At 45.6% G+C, this 19602-nt stretch overlaps 1 protein-coding gene across 3 annotated transcripts in view; it reads left to right on the top strand.

The window, feature by feature from the left end:
- The window catches only part of CCDC88C (coiled-coil and HOOK domain protein 88C), an 89971-nt gene that overhangs the window by 38066 nt on the left and 32303 nt on the right, over window positions 1–19602 (top strand). For all 3 annotated transcript variants that reach the window (XM_077267775.1, XM_077267769.1, XM_077267784.1), the window contains exons 5-22: window positions 4397–4455; window positions 4861–4944; window positions 5241–5381; window positions 6863–7047; window positions 7154–7235; window positions 7488–7646; window positions 8273–8419; window positions 8528–8672; window positions 9094–9275; window positions 9452–9589; window positions 10304–11374; window positions 11977–12104; window positions 12398–12539; window positions 12991–13161; window positions 13749–13910; window positions 14011–14288; window positions 14899–15042; window positions 18778–18964. In XM_077267775.1, coding sequence (XP_077123890.1) covers window positions 4397–4455; window positions 4861–4944; window positions 5241–5381; window positions 6863–7047; window positions 7154–7235; window positions 7488–7646; window positions 8273–8419; window positions 8528–8672; window positions 9094–9275; window positions 9452–9589; window positions 10304–11374; window positions 11977–12104; window positions 12398–12539; window positions 12991–13161; window positions 13749–13910; window positions 14011–14288; window positions 14899–15042; window positions 18778–18964 — 3605 coding nt within the window. The remainder of the gene's footprint in view (window positions 1–4396; window positions 4456–4860; window positions 4945–5240; window positions 5382–6862; window positions 7048–7153; window positions 7236–7487; window positions 7647–8272; window positions 8420–8527; window positions 8673–9093; window positions 9276–9451; window positions 9590–10303; window positions 11375–11976; window positions 12105–12397; window positions 12540–12990; window positions 13162–13748; window positions 13911–14010; window positions 14289–14898; window positions 15043–18777; window positions 18965–19602) is intronic.

Here is a 19602-nt window from a genome sequence, read left to right as displayed (position 1 = left end):
AACCAGTTTTCCCTGGTCTTAAAGGCACACGACCAGTATTCCCTGGTCTTCAAGGCACACGACCAGTATTCCCTGGTCTTCAAGGCACACGACCAGTATTCCCTGGTCTTAAAGGCACATGACCAATCCGAAACTGGTCATAAATGAGGAGCCCTCTGCCGCTGATCCCAGTTTATCCCTCAGTCTAAACTCCCTCGTAGAGCTTTTGCCATCCAGTCCGGATATGCGATTAACTGGACAGAAGCCTCTACGTGGGACGCTATGCCCGGTATAATTTTTAAGGGTGACAGGCACTTTAAAGGGCGCCGGTCTCCCCACACCATCAACAGACGGGCACAAGAAGGTCACCTCCAGGTATCCTTTTCTGCATCCAGGCCCATCGCCAGACAACCTGTCCTGTCCACCCGGAGACCTGAACTCTGTGGATGTACAGAGGCACCCTTTTTCGGGCGTCTGAGCACCCCCCTCTGCATCACCACTATTTAACAGAAGATGCAAGAAGGCGAATGTTCCCTCTCCACTTCCCTGTTAAGAGGATGGTGGATCGAGGCTCCTAATTTTTAACTCTGCAATGACCTGCTGAAAGCAGCGGCGCATTCTGCCACTCGGCAGATTAACTGGGTACAATCTCCTGTGGTTTACCTACAGTATCCCTGCCCGATAGGTCCTCAATTAAAAATGCCACGATCTGTCAAATAGCACATCTGGTTTGTTCCGTTTTCGGCTACGGGTCCAGCCCTCTACCCTCCCTAGCCGCTGCATGGATTGCTAGAGCAACGGTTTCCTACCTGGAAGACCTTAACTACTTTGATTCACACAAGTACCCTTTCCTGAAGACAGTTCAGCTGGTCAATCATATTTTTGAGCGGGAGACTAACGAAGGATCGTACGTTTCCGCAGCCCCGACCAACAGTAAAAGGGTTGTCCAGGACAGTCTAGATCTAAGGGATCTTGGTTCCTAAAAGGGGAACGAGAAGTAGGACCGATCCCGGACCTCAAACTTCTAACAATCTTTTCACAAGGTTCTTCTTCTTCGAATGGAGTCTCCTCCGCTCAGCCATACTTCAATAAAACAGGGTGCAGTTTCTGGCATCCATCGACATTCAGGATGCCTAACCTCTTCAAAAATTTCTTTGCTTTTCCATTCGTGAACAGCATTTAAGTCACGCCTTGTCCTTCGGCCTTGCTACCGCACCGAGTGTTCGCAAAGGTCATGGCGGCTGTCATCTTGCACCTAGAGGCGTAGCCGTCCTACCCTGTTTGGCCGACTGTTTACCCGCCCTTGCAGGACTACGCTAAGTCGTCTATATCACTTGCGATACCCTCTCACCTGGGCTGGTGGCTAGACTTAGGCAACTCCTCATTTCCAGTCCAGCAGATATCCTTTTTGAGGATGATCCAGTATTCTTCCAGAAGGGTGGTAAATCTCCCTCCAGACAAGGTCATGGTTTTTCAACAGGGAGCTCGCGCTCTTGCTCACTCATCCCCTCATTTCATTCGATTTGCTGGGAGGTTTCTTAAAGAAAAAAAAACAAAACAAAAACGGAGACGACAATGGAAGCAGTTTCCTTCGCTCCATTAGTTTTCAGCAAGTCAAGCAGCCTTTCAGACGATAGTCTCTGAGCTCCTTCTTCATCCGGGGTTTTTTCTCCCGGTTCCATGGTTACTAGTAACTTCCAATGCCAGTCCTCTTCTCCCGATCATTGCTCTGCAGATCTCAAAGGTAATCCTATAGTAGGTCCAGTACCTTATGGCGGGTCAACCCATCCGAATTCAATCGGGACAACGCCACGGCTGTGTCATACGTCAATGGCCAAAGTACCTCACATGGGCCGAGATCTATGACTCGGTGATCTTGGCAGTACATATCCCAGGAGTAGAACTCTGGGCTGCGAACATATTTAGCCGTCAGGGTTTCACCTCAAGTGAGTGGGAACTTCACCGGAAGTCTTCCATCAGACCCGCCTTCACTGGAGTTCTACAGTTGTAGTTCGGATGGCGTCCTGACTGATCGCCTGTGTACTGGAGTTTGTTTTTCGGCCTCGAGATCCAGGAGCCATCGCACTGCATGCTCCGGTTATTCTGTGGTACCAGTTTCCACTTCCGACAGCTTTTCAGAAGCAGAAAGGGCCTCAGTGATCCTCGGAAATCCGCACTGACCACGTCAGTTCGCTTGCGGAGCTGGTAGCTTTCTGTCTTTCGCAACAAAACTGCAAGTAGGGACCACCTCGCAGGATGTTTTCACATGTAGTTCTTCCCTATTGCATACCGTTAGATCATTGGGATCTATTCTATTAGGGAAGGTTGCCCCCTTTTCTCTCGGCGATATCCTCATCCTGACGAGTCTTCGGGGCTAACGGGTCTTTTCAGACTTTTTTTCTCTTATTTCCTTCAAGGCAAGGTTGTCCTCAAGCCTTCCCTGTCCTTATTTACCAAGGTGGTATTGTATTACTACTGTCATGAGGGCATAGTTCTTCCCTCATCTCTTTTGGCACCACTCCACAAAATGGAATGAGTCCCCCATATTCCGGACGAAGCGAGTGCTCTGAGTAGGTACGTCTTGAGGACGGCGTCCTTCCGAAGGTTGGACACTGTATCTTGGGTTTCCTAACAGTAAGAGGAAGGCTTCCTGACGTTTACAGGAAGGGTTTGGCCGTCTCCATCGGCCATTTAGCCTGGTGTTTTCCTTCACCATCCAGGAGTCCTTCCGTGTTAGATGACAGTCTATCTCCCTGTCTATCGTGGGTTCTAGGCACCAGGCGTCAACAAGACACGCCTGCAAGCTTGCGGATTCGTCCAGTCCGCATGCATTCTTGAAGCATTATAATTCCCAGACTTCCACAGATGTCACTCTGGGCAGGCGGACTCTGCAGGCCGCGGTGGCACACTTGTAAGTAGCAGTTACACAAGGCCTGATCTGACGTTGTCCCCACCCAGGGACTGCTTTGGTACGTCCCACGGTCTGTGTCCCCCAATGAGGCGTAGGAGAAAGAGGGATTTTTGTGTACTCACCGTAAAATCCTTTTCTCCGAGCCAATCATTGGGGGACACAGCTCCCACCCTGTTACTAGCTTATGCTTGTTATGTAATCTGACATGTTATACCCTCATATATATATATATATGACATGCTGTAAGCTAATATGTTGTTACTGATCTCCTACTGCTTTTTGCACCGAACTGGTTAGCTGAGGGCCAGCAGGAGGGTGTATACTGCAGGGGAGGAGCTAACTTTCTTTGTATCACTTAGTGTCCTCCTAGTGGCAAGCAGCATAACACCCACGGTCTGTGTCCCCCAATGATTGGCTCGGAGAAAAGGATTTTACGGTGAGTACACAAAAATCCCTCTATTTTTGTTTCATCTGTCCACAGAACATTTTCCCAGAATTATTGTGGTTTGTCAAGGTACTCTTTGGCAAATAGCAGTCGTTCCTTTTTATGTCTTTTCTTCCGCAATGGTTTCTTCCTTGGCCTTCGCCCATAAATCTCTGCCTGGTTCAGTGTGCAGCATATGGTACTTGTTGAAACCATGACCCCAGACTGTTCCAGGTTGGATTTCAGGTCTTAGATGTTTGATGTGGTGTTTTTTTTTCACCATTCGCACCAATCTTTGAAGACCTCTCTTGTCAATTTTCCACTTTCCCACAAGTCCAGGGAGATTTTTGACGGTTCGATGCTTGGCAAACTTCGTAATAATATTGCACAATGTTGAAACTGGAATACCAACATCTTTGGAGATGGCCTTATACCTTTTGGAAGTCTTGTGATAGCTGATAATAGCAGTTCTGATGTCCTCAGACAGCTCCTTTGTCTTCACCATTGTGACAAAGTAACAGAGACGACCATGTGGCTTTTTAAAACACTAAAGTCATCATTCATTGGCTAATTCATGTCACATGGGCACTAACAATCACAGGCGATTCTCATTTGTGATTTACCACAGGCGAGTCAAAATGTGTTTCCATTCTAATGTAATGTAAAGGGGCCAATACCAGGTTCACAGCCTGATTCGGGTCTTTCTGTTTTTGCCTCATTGTTTGTTTTTAATCCTTGTTTATCATTTGCTGTCTTGTATATCTTGTACATCTGTCTGGGATGATTTAGTAAATCCTGCTTTGAGCAGGGGTTGGACCAGATGACCCAGTAGGTCCCTTCCAACTCTGACATACTATGATTCTATGTATTTAACACAAGTGCTCGTTACAGAAAACAGTTTCACTTGATTCGTTTTTGTCAGGAGATAATCCACATTATGTACTTACACTTCGTGGGTGCCAATAATGATGAGCAGGACTGTACAAACATCTATACACATAAATATACGCACTTATGGTTCATACATAGATGTAGGATTTTTTACACACTCATCTATTTCTATACGTTTGTGTTTCATTCAGGGAGAAGTATGGAGGAGGTGAAGAAGATTCTGCTGCTGATGTTGGGCTGCGCCGTACAGGTGGGTTTCCGGGCAGTGTTGTCAGCTCTTGGCTGAGAACACTGTCGTGTTATCGGTGTGTTATAATGAGAGAAGACGTTGTGGGATTAGAATCGACATGTCCCAGCAGAGCGGATGTGTCGCCTCCAGCGCTGGGAAAATCCGTATTGTCAGGGTCAGTAATTAGCTGAGATCACAACAATGAGGGGGATTACAATCATTATGGTTGCCTTACCTGAATCGTGTTCCTTCCTGTTATTGCTGCCACCGACATCATCTCTAGCAAAGTTGTGTGATAATCAATATGGCCGCCATCATGTCACACAGCTTTCCTAAGTTTCCTCTGCCTGGTTACATTTGTCATATTTAAGTCTGGAAGAGATGAGAGAAAAGCCTTTATATAATTATTTTTGTTTTTCTCTCCAGTGCGACAGGAAAGAGGAGTACATTGAGAAGATCAAGCAGCTGGATATCGAGACACAGGAGGAAATCGTATCGCACATCCAGGAGGTAACGCTCGCTGCCGCCATCTATTATTCATTGGGTTATTGAGTCGTCCTGGAGACGGGCCTATGATGTGCGCAGCATGGACACAGATGATGGCGGTCACTGATCACGAGATTGAGTAATCGATAATAAATATGACGCATCGGTGACTGGTTACTGTTCTAGGGCCCGGTAAAGCTGGATGACCTCTGTTGTTGGAGTCATCATGGCGACCGTACCGCTGTCGTCCATCTTTCTCAGATCAATAAGTGAAGCCAGTTGTGCTTCTTTTAATAATGGTGGATCTCGCTGTGTGACAGGTGACCCATAACCAGGAGAATGTGTTTGATCTACAATGGCTGGATGTAACGGACGTGGCCCCTGAAGAGCTGGACTCGCTGTCCCGAAGCATGGCACTGCACCTCAGGAGGCTGCTCGATGAGCGGGATGACTATAAAGAGGTAAGATGCCAGTGGCGGGTGCAATCATCGCCATGAAGCAGTGTCCCATGGTGCGAGATGTTAGCTCCGTCCCCTCATAAATCCACAAGTCACATAACCCCCCACTTCCATCCTAAAAACAAGTGTCAGCCTGGTCCATAAGAACCAAACAGATCACTACTCGTAGTTTAATTATTTTTTTGCAGCCTTCCATATTTGTGAGGAGCCAGGGATGAGGTTTTGGCATTTTTATTAGTGGGGAGGGTCACCCAGACGCCTGAAAGTTTTGGTTTGATATAGTTTCCATTGATGATGCCCTTCACCCCCAGCAAACAACAGATATTGAATGGGCGTCCACAGACAATCCAAGTCCCCCAAAGCGGGAGGCATTCCTACACTGAGGTCAACAAGTTGTTTTTCTTAGGTCAAGGTCACGTTTCTTTCAGCCTGGGGGTCCCTTTTCTCCATATTTTGATGGTGTAATATCATGTTTGTCTCTAGGGGGTCATGGGAGTAACGATGCGCTCGTCCTGTGATTTGATTTTTTTTCCACCCGATGATTGGGGAGGAAGGGAGCAGTCGTCACCTCTTCCCGCTGGTGGCGGTGACCTCTGTCGCAGGACGCGACGCTCACGTGTCCTCTTTGAACAGCAGCCAAAATGAATGTGGGCCGTGGGGGGGGGTCATTCTCTGCTCCATTGACTGCGCTCATAATGCGTTATCTGACATTGGATCCATGACGGGATGTTCTGCCGGCCGCCCTGGGGTCTGTTTATGGAAATGTCTCTGGGTGGCGAATAAAGTACAGTTTTTGGGACTTTTTATAGTTGAGCAATAAATTATCAGGTCTCCAGGGCTCAGAGCCAAACTGTTCCTCGAGTCCTGAGTTACTTTTTTGCTTTTCTGGCAGAGTAAAAAGTTTTAGCTGTCGCCATGTATATTCGATATTTTATAGATGTGTTTATTTTTTTTTTTTATGGGATCCACTGACTTTTGAGGCAGGGTCATAATGATATAAGGGGGCATCCCAGCCCTGGTAAATGATGGGGGCCCAAAAAGTCTGTCTGTATTTGGAGCACCGGTTATATAGAAGGTGGGGACCAATATTACAGATTTTGCATTAGTAGTCACCTGTTTATTACAGCAATTACTGGTTGCCCCCTTTTTTTCACTAGGAGATAAGCGTCTGCCTGATGCATATGTCGCCGCTTGTCTCTGCTTGGCAGAACATTTTAATAGGTACGGCATGTACCTGCTTGACTGACAACTCTTGCTGGTTTAGATTGTCAGGACAGTCACCGAACCAACTTGAAAATTGACAATGCCTTTTGGTTCCTGCCCCGCTCCTCATGGTAGCTGATAAAAACATTAAGCAAAGGGGGTGACACTGGGCACACGAAAAGCTACACTGAGAGCAAAGACAATATGAAGTCTGCCCCGGCACCAAGGTACAATGTCGAGGGTCATGGAGAAATGGCTGATTAATATCGTGGTTCTTTCAGGTGATTGTCGATCTCACCCAGGAAAGGGATTATCTCCAGTCTCTGAATCCGCCTGCTCCGGTCAAGTCTACAAGTTCAGATGTGTCGTCAAATGTGGTCAACCATTTTTCTACAGAGGACAAGCAACATCTGGCAGTGGAACTCGCAGACAGCAAAGCGAAATTACGACGGCTACGGCAGGAATTGTGAGTTATTTTTATTATTATTATATTGAGCAGTACGTTTGCTTTATCTTCTGGTTTCTAAGAAATAGGTATCTTTTCTTTTTTTTTTTTTTCTTTACCTGCTCAGAGAAGAAAAGTCAGAGATTCTCTTGGACACTAAACATGAAGTTGAAAGATTGAACCTGGAGCTTCAGAGGCTCAAACAGGAGGTAAAATAGGAATGATATTTTTTCATCTGCTTGGACTTGGGGCTTCCTGGTGACATCCGGTCCTTCAGATTTATAAGGAATTATCGAGCGAGTTGCGCTACTTTCTTTCCATGTGGAAACCCCGATTCTGCGATTTACAGCGACTTGTGGGCGACCACATCACCTTTAATCTGCACCCGTACTCAATCAGAAATCTCAACTATGAAGTCACAAATATAACATTTTTTCCTCTAACCTCTTGACGTTTCTTAGAACATCCAGTTGGCGGCTGAGGCTCGGACTGCGCGCACGTACCGGGATGAGGTGGATTCGATGAAGGAAGCGGCTAGCAAAGTTGACCGCCTAGAAAGTGAACTCATCCGCTGCAAAGAGAAACTTCACGATGTGGAATTCTACAAGGCACGGATGGACGTAGGTGACATATATCTGCGTCTGGGAACTCTAGGCGATTACATAAGCTTATGGTGGTGAGTGGGTCACATTCTATGTAGATCCCTCTTTTCATTCAGGGCCGGCATCATTTTCTGATGCCCTGTGCCAGGTTTCGTGACACCTGGAGAATGAACTTTGCTGGAAAAGATTAAATTTCCAGTTTCTCTTTGGAGGAGAAATGTGATCTCATTAACTTTACATGTAGAGAGCTGCGGCGAAACTGAGACGACGCTGATCCCATGTGACATTGTGTGCAGGAGCGCTGACCCAGGACGACTCCCTGTATTCTTTGTATAGATTAATACATACATTTATTATATTACCGCCTATTACGGCACATGTGGGGTATAAATTCCATTTGACCGGCAGGAATGTGTTCTGGATTGTCAAATGAAAGACAAATGTAAAATGCTAATGTAAAATCTGCCATCAGATTGTTTGTCTGCGACATCCATCTAGGAGGAGTTGGGGAGTTGAAGTTCTTAAGCTGAATACAATGCCAGAAACTGAGTGTAAACTGACCCTGCAGTGGCCAATTCTGGAGTTTCAGACTTTTCATATCACACAGTCTTTATGATAATGTATCGGCTGTCATCGCTGTGTAGGAGCTGAGAGAAGATAATGTGATTCTCATCGAGACCAAGGCTCTGCTGGAGGAGCAGCTGGAGGCGGCGCGGGCACGGACCGACAAAGTACACGAGCTCGAGAAGGACAATCTGCAGCTGAAATCCAAGATCCATGACCTGGAGCTGGTGAGGGGGAAAACGCTTTTATACCTGCTGCAGTAAGCCGCACCACAATGGGTTACTCTGGGTAATGGGACAGTCATAGCTCATAACGTGGTGCTTCTGTGTCGCCAGGACCGATTCTCGGATAAGAACCGGATCGAGGAGCTGCTAGAGGAGAACATGGTGCTGGAAATCGCTCACAAGCAAAGCATGAACGAGTCGGCGCAGCTGGGCTGGGAGCTGGAGCAGGTGTCCAAGAGCAGTGAGCTGTCCGATGGTAAGAATGGCGGGGTGACCTTGTCATTTATAGTAATAATGTTGTATATACTAGCTATACCAGAAAGAAAACCTTTGCTGTCAGCTCAGGTGATCTAAGGATGCGATTAGTAGAGTGTGATTGTTTCTTGGCTCCAGGGCTCAGGTCGTGTTACCTGCTCTTTACCTTTACTCAGTGAGTCACCAACGAATTTCCTACAATTGACAAATGTAGCAGAGGAGCGCCCCCTGTTGGTGGCTTTGGCATAAATCTACAGATTATGTCGGCCACAATCTAGAATCCGCGTGATCAGAGGTCATCATTTACAGTGCAGAATCCAAGTGCATGGCTTTAGTGCTGAAAATGGGCACATTACGTACAGAGGGTCTGGCTCTCTACGCTCTGTCTTCCGGTCAGATACTTACAACTTATTCCTTGACAGCCAGGAAATCATTTGTGTTTGAGCTGAACGAATCTGCGTCCAGTCGCATCCTGAAGCTGGAGAAAGAGAACCAGGGTCTTCAGCAGATCATCCAAGAGTTACGAGAAGCCTCCATCAATCTGGAGGAAAGCAGCTTGAAGAGCCTGGAACTGGAGAAGGACAACCAGCAGCTCAACAAGAAGGTGGGCATCGGATGGACGAGGTGACTTACTTCCCCCTCCCGTGTGGCTTCCCTCATTTGGTGGTCTTACTCAGATCCCAATAAGGATATTGGTTATATGAACATATGGGGGTTGTTGTGTGTGAAATGTGGGGGCAAATATGTGACGAATTATAGAACTTATTAATTTATTTTTAGATTGAAAACCTGCACATTCAGATTGAGAAGGAAAAACAGAGCAGCTTCGACTTGGAGAGTCTCAGCGAAGATTTACTTAAGGAGAAGGATAATCTCTCTCGAATTCTAGAGAATGTAAAATCTGAGAAGGAAAAGCAGGTAGGTAATGAGATGGTCACTGTCATTTAATCAAACTTGGCATAAATCAATAGTACAAGCGGATACAAGAAGCGGTGTAATAAATCTTGCCTGATATAAGTGAAGAAAGATTCAGATCCACTATTTCTGCTCCTTCATCATTTAATCTGAAATACTGTTTAAATCTATCTTGCTCGAGACAAGTTTGACTGCGATCTCATTATGGAGAAGGCAGAAGGGAGGAACAGAGTGAGAGGCAGAGACACAAGCATGAGTGCTGTATTCACAGTTACACTGTTCATTACTGCTATATAATGTTGCTGTATTCTAGAATTTTTATTCTTCTATCTCACGCTAGATATAGATTCACAGTTACACTGCTTAGTACACTGCTCAGTACTACTATATAATAGCCACTAGGCTGCTTCGGGTAATGTGCTACATGGAGACAGGAGGGCAGCAATCCCTCATGTCTCTGTGTGTGCTGTGTATTGGAGACTTAATAGCAGCTTGTCTCCATACAACAGCTCAGAGAACCGTGAATTAGAGAGCGTGTGCAGAGGAGAAACTGGTGGAAAGTGCAGGATATAATGGTGATATAATGGCCAGAAATTTTGTTACCCTCACAAAGACACATCATCTTATTCTGAAAGGTCACCTGAACTGAGAGGAGTCTTGTTTATTTAATCATTGTAGCCAGACAATAATCCTAGATGGATATTTTGTTTTCTCCAGATTAAGGAGCTGGAACAGGAAAGCAAACACTTGTCCCAGGCGATGGCAGCTTTAAGACAAAGAGCACAAGAAAGCACTGATTCTAGAGTCAAAGAAGTCGAGATGGAAAACAAGATGCTCCATGAAACCATCACAGACACCAGCAGTAAACTGAACGATCTGGAGCATGAAAAGAAGCAGCTGCAGAAGGCACATGATCAGGTGAAGGACAAGGCTGAACAAGTGGAGGAGATGGAGAAGGAAGTCCGACGGCTGGAGAAGCAGAATGAAGGGTTGGCTAAGAAGTTGTCCTCCATGAGGATCATTGAAGAAAAGGTGGAGATTTTGGAGAAGGAGAATGGAAAGCTGGAAAGTGAAAATAGAATATTCAAGAAGTCTCTTGATACTTTGCAGAATGTGTCCATTCGGCTGGAGGTTTTGGAGAAGGAAAACAAGCAGCTGGATGAAGAGAACGTAGAGCTCAGGAGAGCGGTGGAAGCTATGAGGTTCTCCTGTGCCAGGATCAACCAGATTGAAAGAGAGAATACCAAGCTCCAGAAGGAGAAGGAAGATCTGCAGAAGGAAGTGGAAGTGCTGAAGGTGCTGGGGAAAAAGTCTGAGCGTCTGGAAGTGAGCTACCAAGGCTTAAACGAGGAAAACTGGAGGCTTCAGCAGATGGTTGAGACTGGAAAGAAGAAAGTGACGGAGCTGGAGACCGAGCTTAAGGACACAGAGAAGGAAAATAAAGAAATGCAAAAAACCCTGGAGGAGATGAAGATTTCCAGCAAGAGGCTGGAACGGTTGGAACAAGAAAAAAAGATAGCGGAGCAGGAAATGTCGCAACTGGAGAAGGACAAGAAGATGTTGGAGAAGGAATCGAAGAGGCTTTGGCAGCAGGTAGAGCTGAAGGACGCCATATTGGATGACAACACAGTGAAGCTAGCGGACCTGGAGAAGGAGAGTAAAACACTAGAGAAGGAGGTTTCTCGGCTAAGGGAGTCGTCTTCTAGAACCAGAGAGCTAGAAAAGGAGAATAAAGACCTGGTGCAACAGATGACTGTTGATAAGAGGACACTGGCGACACTAAGGGAGGTACGAGCTCAGCACATTACTAATGTTAGTGGGAAATCTATTGTCTCTCTGTCAAGATGATGAGTTAATAGAGGATAGTACTTGGTTCTGGATCCTCATTTGGGGGTTCAAGAGATGGAAAAGTTCCTTTCTAAGAAGTATGAATTGTCTTAAGTGGGGACACCTTTAAAGTGGTTGTCCTCATTGAAGTCTAGGTTTATCACCACTGCTCTGGCCTCTGTATATTGGCTGCAGGAGTTACATCATGATTAGAGTGCACAACACCGCTGCAGCCAATCGCTGATCCTTGTGGCTTGTGCTGTCTACATCCGCCGAGCTCAGACATTTGCTGCACTTTGATGTGCACTATTGTCGGGATGTCACTGGCGCAGTCTATACACAAAAACCGAAGGGAGGATGTGTACTGTATTTTACATTTTGGCGCAGATTACCTGTTTGTCTGTCTTTGTCACTGTACGACTGCATCTTGCTCAGCTAAATGGAAATTAGCATATGATAATCTGCATTAAAAGTGGAGTTTTCCTGTAAAATATTGGTGTGTAGATCAGATGTTGATTCCTTGTACACCCATCTATGTTACTAACTTGGACCCCCGTCTACAGGATCTGGTCTTAGAAAAATTAAAAACCCAACAAATGTCAAGCGAATTGGACAAACTGAGCCTGGAACTTGAGAAGATTGGGTTAAATAAAGAGTTAATGCTGCAAGATGAGAACAGTATTGCTGAAAAGTAAGTGATCCCCATGTACAAAAAAGCTTCAGTTCAGCCTCTGTTCCTGGCGGTATAATAATACAGCATCTACAGATGTGTGACCTGAGGAGGGGGAAGAAGTAGATGGATTCAATCTATTGCTCACTGTTTCCGGCCATTTGAGGCTGGGGGGAGGATGACTGTAATAGTTATGAATTGGGCTAAGTTTCGGTGCTGAGTCCTCACTTCTACACCCTTCGTCATAATTCTTGACAAAAACGTGAATACATTTATTTAAATGCGCAGTTATTCACACTGTACCGTAATTACAGGAAATACAAGATTCTGGAAAGTAAGATCGAATCAACACTAAAGACAACTTTGGCCATAAAAGAAAGTAAAATCCTTTCGCTCGAAGGTCAAGTGGACGAAGTCCGGAATCTTAACCAGCAGCTTCAGAACGAGCTGAATTCGGTAATACACAGGGGATTGGGACTGTATGGGTAAACTCATGTTAGCCATTCAATGTCCGAAGCATAACTGGTCAGGAACTGGTGTTCAAAGTATTTTCTGATTTATTTTAAATGAGAATGGAGGGGCCCTTTACAACCGTTAAATTCTGCAGATCAAAGCAGAATGGTGATATTAATCTCCTACCGTGATGAATACAGACTCTTCCATGTATATACAGTCTGAACAGGAAACCTAATCAGCACCAGGAAGGGTCCGGCCATCACCAGCAGGGGCAGAAGGTGCCAGCGGAGCGTGAGAGAGTGGCATCAAAAGAAGAAAGTTGGATTGTAGATTTAGATGGTCAGCTCTTGGGGAGCAGTGTCTTAAAATGCCAAGCGATCTAATTCTTCTGTCCCGATCATCTTGTTCTTTACTGCTATGACTACTATATATGTCTTTTCCAATATTTCAGGTGAAACAAGACCTTGAGATGCAAAATGAGACCGTAGATTCGATTGTCCCGAATTCTCGGGGTCGGAGCATCCAAAAAATCCATGGCACAGAGACCCTGGAGAATGGACAGCCGGAGAGCACACGGGATCTGTGGAGGGCGAAGGACCGAGTCATCGAAGTGGAGCGGGATGTAAGTTCTTGTCTTTGAGGAGTTTCTCTCGTTTCATTTCTATTGTAACGCCTTAGGGTAAATGGTCATCAAAATGTATAGTATATTAGACTATCTTTATATTTGTTCTGATACAGAGTTCCGAAACCTCGGTTTACCCCTATCTGTTTATATTTGTATGATACAGTTCTGCTTCAGGTGTCTGTTATTGTCTGCAGCGCTGATCACATTGATGGCAGTCAATCAGCTCTGCGGCTCTTCCCGAGTAGACGCCGCGAGTCACTGAGCTCAGTGATTGGCTGCAGAGATATCGACGTTACGTCAGTGATGCAGACTATAACAAACACTGTGATCCGCAGCGCAGACTCGGTGCTGTACCTGAGAAACCAGAGTAAAGCACTGTTCTGTTTGTTTGTTTTTTCAAACATATTTAAATCTGTCTCCACAGGCTCCCCCTAGTGGTGGCTGCACCCAGACACATTTCTCAATGTTCATTAATCGGAGAAGGCCTGGGAATGACTGGCATCAGTTGGCCTTTCTCTTGAAGTAATGTATGTTGGATTTTAAGAAAATTTTATGTATTTTTGTTCTTTTCTGTTTTTTTGTAGAATGCAGCTTTACAAGCAGAGAAGAAGTTGATGAAAGAGCAAGTGCGGCATCTGGAGACTCAGAACCATGCTCTCAACAACCAGATGGGGGCGCTGCAGAAACAGATCAGTTTCCTTCAAGAAAACAACACTACACTGCAGACGCAAACTGCCAACCTGCAGGTGAGAAGCTACAGGGATGCCACAATGAGGGGGTGGAGGATGGCAAGGTGGTGGAGATTTATATGCCGAACTTTAACCCTTTTATATTAATCTTGTTCAGGTTGAGAGCTCGGCCGCTGCTTCCCAAAGTGTTTCCTTAACATCCCAGATCTCTCAGCTGCAGAGCCAGCTGTCCACCCTGGAGGGCGAGAACGACAAGGTGGCACACCAGCGAGAGGAGGCCATCGCCAGCCATGACGCACTGCTAAGAGATCACAATCACTTGGTCTCCCTGTATGAACGCCAGTCTGCAGAGTACGAGGGTCTCATCAATCAGCACAGCGCCCTGAAGGCGCAGCACAAGAACCTGGAGCAGACAAACTGCATCCTGGAGGATAGGTAAGTGCTAAATGGTGGGCATAGGGTTGGAAGGATTTTAGGGTGCTGGAGTTGCTACATAATCTGTTACACACTTTTAAGGGATTGTAAACATTTTTTTCCCCAAAAATGCTTTCTTCCAGAAATCGCACCACATTTATGCACAGGTTGTGTCTTTTTATTGCAGCTCAGTCCCATTCATTTCATTAGAGCCGATAAACAATATTGGACATCACCTAAGGAAAGCTTCAGGGCTGTTCTTGGATTAGTTCAGCGATGCTTTCCTAATCCTGGACACAACCCCTTTAACTATCTTTAAAATATCCTCGTAAATGTTTTGTAACCTTCTAGTATATAATATGCTTCATTTTCTCCTCATTTCAATATCTCTGCTTACTGTCAGTAAGTGGAAATGTTATTGTCACCCAAAGGCCAAAAACCTGTAATGTGTCACAATGTATCAGTGCAGGCAGAGCTCTGTCCTTTGCTGGACTGTAGACTGATACATTGTAATGACCCAGTAGTGAGAGGACGAAGGTTCTAATCACTCGGCATGACCCTTGTGCTCAGGAGCTTTGGGATCTGTGCAATTTCCATTTTTCTATAATGAGCCGCTGCCTTTTTGTTAAAGCTACAACAACCTACTGCGCCATAAAGCGGAGCTGGAGGAGCGGGACCGAGCATTAAACTGCGAGAATGAAGAATTGCAGCAGGAAAAGAGGAAGAACGTCCAGGCTGCCGGTGAGAAGGAGAAGCTACAGGAGGAGCTGCAGAGGTGAGAGCCGCAGGAGGTTGTCTGGAATGAACACGACACTTAGATGCAAAAATGGTCACTTGTCATTGGCGGTCTTAACCACGATGACTATGAAATCCTTCTCGTCCAGTAACGTGCAGATCTAGATGTAGTAATTATTTCATTTTTATTCTTTTATTAGTCTCAAATTTCAGACCAATCTGTAGCTAAGAGGCAGCACGATCCTACCCTCACTGCTCTGTTTGCAATAGGACATCGGGCAAATTAAAAGGTGTTGTCTGAAACTTAAATTATTTTATACCTTATCGTTAGGATAAAACCGTCGTCCCGACGTACCGACGGACAGTGTGTTAATGTAGCACAACGTGGGCAGCGGATGCAGTTTTACAATGCATCCGCTGCCCATTCTGAGTTGCAGGGAGGAGGGGGCGGAGTTTCGGCCGCGCATGTGCAGTCGAAAATGGCGGACCCGATGCACAAAAAAAGTTACGTGTAACTTTTTTGTGCCGATGGTCCGTCAAAACACGACACATCCGTCGCACGACAGATGCGACGTTTGGCCATACGTCGCAATGCGTCGCTAATGCAAGTCTATGGAGAAAAAACGCATCCTGCGAGCAACTTTGCAGGATGCGTTTTTTCTCCAAAACGACGCATTGCAACGTACGTCAAACAATGCAAGTGTGAAAGTAGCCTTACTGGGTGGAAAGACCACCAGATGTACACGGTGCGTGGAGCCAGAGCAGGGCTTATAAGTGCACCATCTAGTGGCCATTCTCTGTACTGCAGATCAGATCACATTGTCTTCGATAGTTGCTGAGCTGCGACCACTACAGTGTATGGAGTGACGCTGTTATCCCTCCATCACTGTGAATGTCTCACAGTAGAAATCAGTTGGCACAGCACAGTAAGGCTATATGTGCCCACGATCCGGAAATAGCAGCGATTTGGATGCAGCATATATTCGCTGCGTCTAAAACGCTGCTGTCCATTGAACAACGGTAAATCCGCACCTGTAAAATGGAATCATGCAGATATTTTTTTAAACTTTTTATTGAAAGATTCCACAAAATAATATAATAGGCATGTGACATTGCAGTGTAATATCAGAGTAATCCATCAAATCATCATCCACAATATCTACTATATAATTGTCTAAGGGGTACTTCTGTCCTTCTGTCTGTCCTTCTGTCTGTCCTTCTGTCTGTCCTTCTGTCTGTCCTTCTGTCTGTCCTTCTGTCTGTCCTTCTGTCTTTCTGTCACGGATATTCATTGGTCGCGGCCTCTGTCTGTCATGGAATCCAACAGATAAAATATACAAATGACTGACAGCACTCACTCATTAGGGCGCTCGTTCCATATCCAGGGGAACCCTCCTGGGTAAAACGTCAATCTCTGCACAGAAGAACAGCGCTCCACCGGGTGTAATGGTCCAAAGAAATCTTTATTTAGCCATATAGCATAAGCAACGTTTCGACCATATGCTGGTCTTTTTCAAGCATACAAATATGTCAGCCAGGCGGTCTTAAATAGTGTGGACACCACACAGGGAGCCAATCACCACTAAGCACCGCCCTCTTCACATCATAATACAATATTTTAAAATATAAAAACAGACATCAAACACTTATGTGCATATATATATATCCCTTTTAAAAATCACCGTCACCTTATTATCCATGATAATCTATATACAAACATATAATAAGGCTTTGTTTTCACTTCTCCGCCGTAGGTTCATTTATGCGTCCCTGTTGCCATAGTAATCAACGGCCAATGGGATATTCTCTTAAACAGACTTCATGTATAGTGATTTGTAATGAAGTTAACTAGCGCCAAAAGCCTCGTATGACCAATCTATTTAATCCTTTGTTATTTGCAGCTGGAGACACCATCGTATGTGCCTCCAGTGCTTCATTCCACTGGTCATCAGTAATAGATTGTATTAGATGCGGTAAATCGGCACCTAATCCCGTCTACTGTTTCACCGCCGATCAGAAGCAGTGTTTGCTGCGCTGTTCCTGCTTTGAGCAGGGGGTTAAACCAGATGACCCAGGAGGTCCCTTCCAACTCCACCATTCTATGATTCAAACACTGAATGTTGGGGACCCCTATTCTAGTGAATGGGGTTCGGGTGTAAGTACTGTTCTGGTTCCCGAAATCGAACTTTTTGTAACTGTTTGGCTGGACCCGAACATCCAGGTGTCCGCCCATCACTACACAGCACCCTTCTCCACTTGCTTCATTAACACAATACATTTCCATAAGTTCAGCTCGGACAATCCCTATACTTGCAACTCCTGTCAGCCCCAGGGATTATCTGCCCGGCACCGCAGTATTTCCCTCACGCAGTTCCACGTCCATCTTCCTCCGTACGGAAGGGGTTAAGGTTCTCTTCATACCACTTATTTTGAGCAGTAGGCTTCGGATGTTGCAGGAATGTCTCCAGAGAGTTTTGTACAACTTCATACCGCCTCAACGTTTTGTTGACATCGTGCTTCCAGTGCCCTGCATCCTGAACTTGACCTTGCCTCCAACGAACACTTTACTTTCACTAACTCCCCAATCAGGAAGCAATTCCCCTTTTCTCACCTCTAGCTTCCCTCCAGTATGGGCTAGTCCCAAGTATTAACTACATCCTACCCTGTATAGGATCCTATATCTCTTCCTATCCTTTCCCTATACCTGAGCTTAGTGTACCAGTGTCACCTTAGGCGTTACCTTTGCAGTAACTACTCAGCAGCTTCTGTACCTATAACACTATGCATTACTTGCATTACATTCACCACATGACCTAGTTCAAACATCACAATACATGTACAAAATGCATGACACTATTCACATGACTCGACCGTCATCTTGCACTGGCAACGCACAGCCTGTAAGTTTTTGTACCCCCCCCATTTTCTGATTGAAACAACTACTCGTTGAGACGATAATGGCTTTGCCCTGTCCTATTTCTTTGCATTGCTATTACCTGCCTCCTTGTACAATTCTGTATCTGTACTGCGGTTGCATCCCATTATCTATGTGGAACTAGTAAAGTGTGGAGAGAGTCCTCTGAGAGATTTTTTGCCTGGGACCAAGATCTTCTTGCCTTTTCATGCTTAAAATATTTTTTCAATACTTTATTACTATATATACAGAAGCACCTTCTGTTTTTGTACTAAATTGCGCTGACAGCAGAGTCCAATTTCTCTTTACTGGATGGTACACAGAGGACAGCTGAGTATGTTGGACCCCTACTGATCTTACATATAATGACATTAATATGTCAGCCCTGGACAACCCCTTTAACATCTATTTTTTTTCATATGCAGTAGGTTTCATTAAAGGGGATGTCCAGGACTTCTACATTGATGGCCATTCTGATTGGTGGGGGTTCGACACCCGGTTCCTCCTGTGGATTAGCTGTTCCCGGTGCCAGCAATTACTGGGTGTGCTGAGCTCAGTCATTGGCAGAGTGGCTGCGGCCGGGTACTGCACATCCGCCCCTCATTGAATCCATAGGGGGCATGTGTACAGTATACGTTCAGTTGAGGAATATGTGTTATGCAACTGCGCAACTCAGCCCATCCAGCCGCTGCCAGCACGGAAACATCTGATCCTCAGGAGTGGCCGGGTGTCACATCTCCATCAATCAGATAAAATGTGATACATGAAAATCCCAGACCACCCGTTTTATGCTGATGAAATGAATAACCTTTTAAGTTTTGACCTGTGGGATGTTCACATTGCGACTCCTGTGTGTTTTAGGCTGAAGTTCCTGCACAATGAGCTCCAGGTGGAATATAACACTTTACACAAACACACCAAGGACACGAAGAGCTCGCTGAATAACGCCCAGATGGAGCTGAACCGATGGCAGGCAAAGTTCGATGAGTTAAAGGAGCAGCACCAGAACATGGACATAACTCTCACCAAGCTGGACAACCGCTGCGAGGTAGGACCAGGGGTTAACTACACTGCGGGGCATACTCGTTTCTCCATGGTGGAAAACTTTCCTCCATTACAACTTTCAGTGTGCAAACCTCCGTGTGCTGGAAATTATAGTGTCACATTGTCACCATAAAGACCCCCAACTGATGATGGAAGTAGGAAGACAGATGTGTAGGGTGACCATTATCTACGGTCTATGGGCCACAGACAGAAACCAATGTGATATTATCTTCTCTGCTGTTTGTTTCCATTCTTCTAAAAGGGCGCGGCCTAGTGACACGACTGTTGTTTTTCCGTACATTGATTATGTCCATTAAAAACAACAAACACACCCTCTGGATACACACCTAGTTCTATATATGCATGCACCCTGAAATGTGCTGCTAGTGAAGCCCCCACATATAGTATGATGCTTCCTGTAGTCCCCTTCATCCCACCCCAGACACACCCGAAAACTTCCCACTTGCCTATGTGTCCTGCTCTGCTACTGCTCTGGTCTGCTACCATATGGAGTGGTGGACTTGGGATCTGTGGATTCCCTGCTGCACCACTGTATTCAACTGAGGGCAGAGTTTAAATTGGTCATCCCCCGACCTCCTGGGCCAACTCCCCAAATTGGGGACAGTCCTGAATGTCCCGGGA

Source organism: Ranitomeya variabilis, chromosome 1 (genome assembly GCF_051348905.1).
Source record: "Ranitomeya variabilis isolate aRanVar5 chromosome 1, aRanVar5.hap1, whole genome shotgun sequence".
Lineage (NCBI taxonomy): Eukaryota > Metazoa > Chordata > Amphibia > Anura > Dendrobatidae > Ranitomeya > Ranitomeya variabilis.
This window is presented reverse-complemented; position numbering and strand designations above follow the sequence as displayed.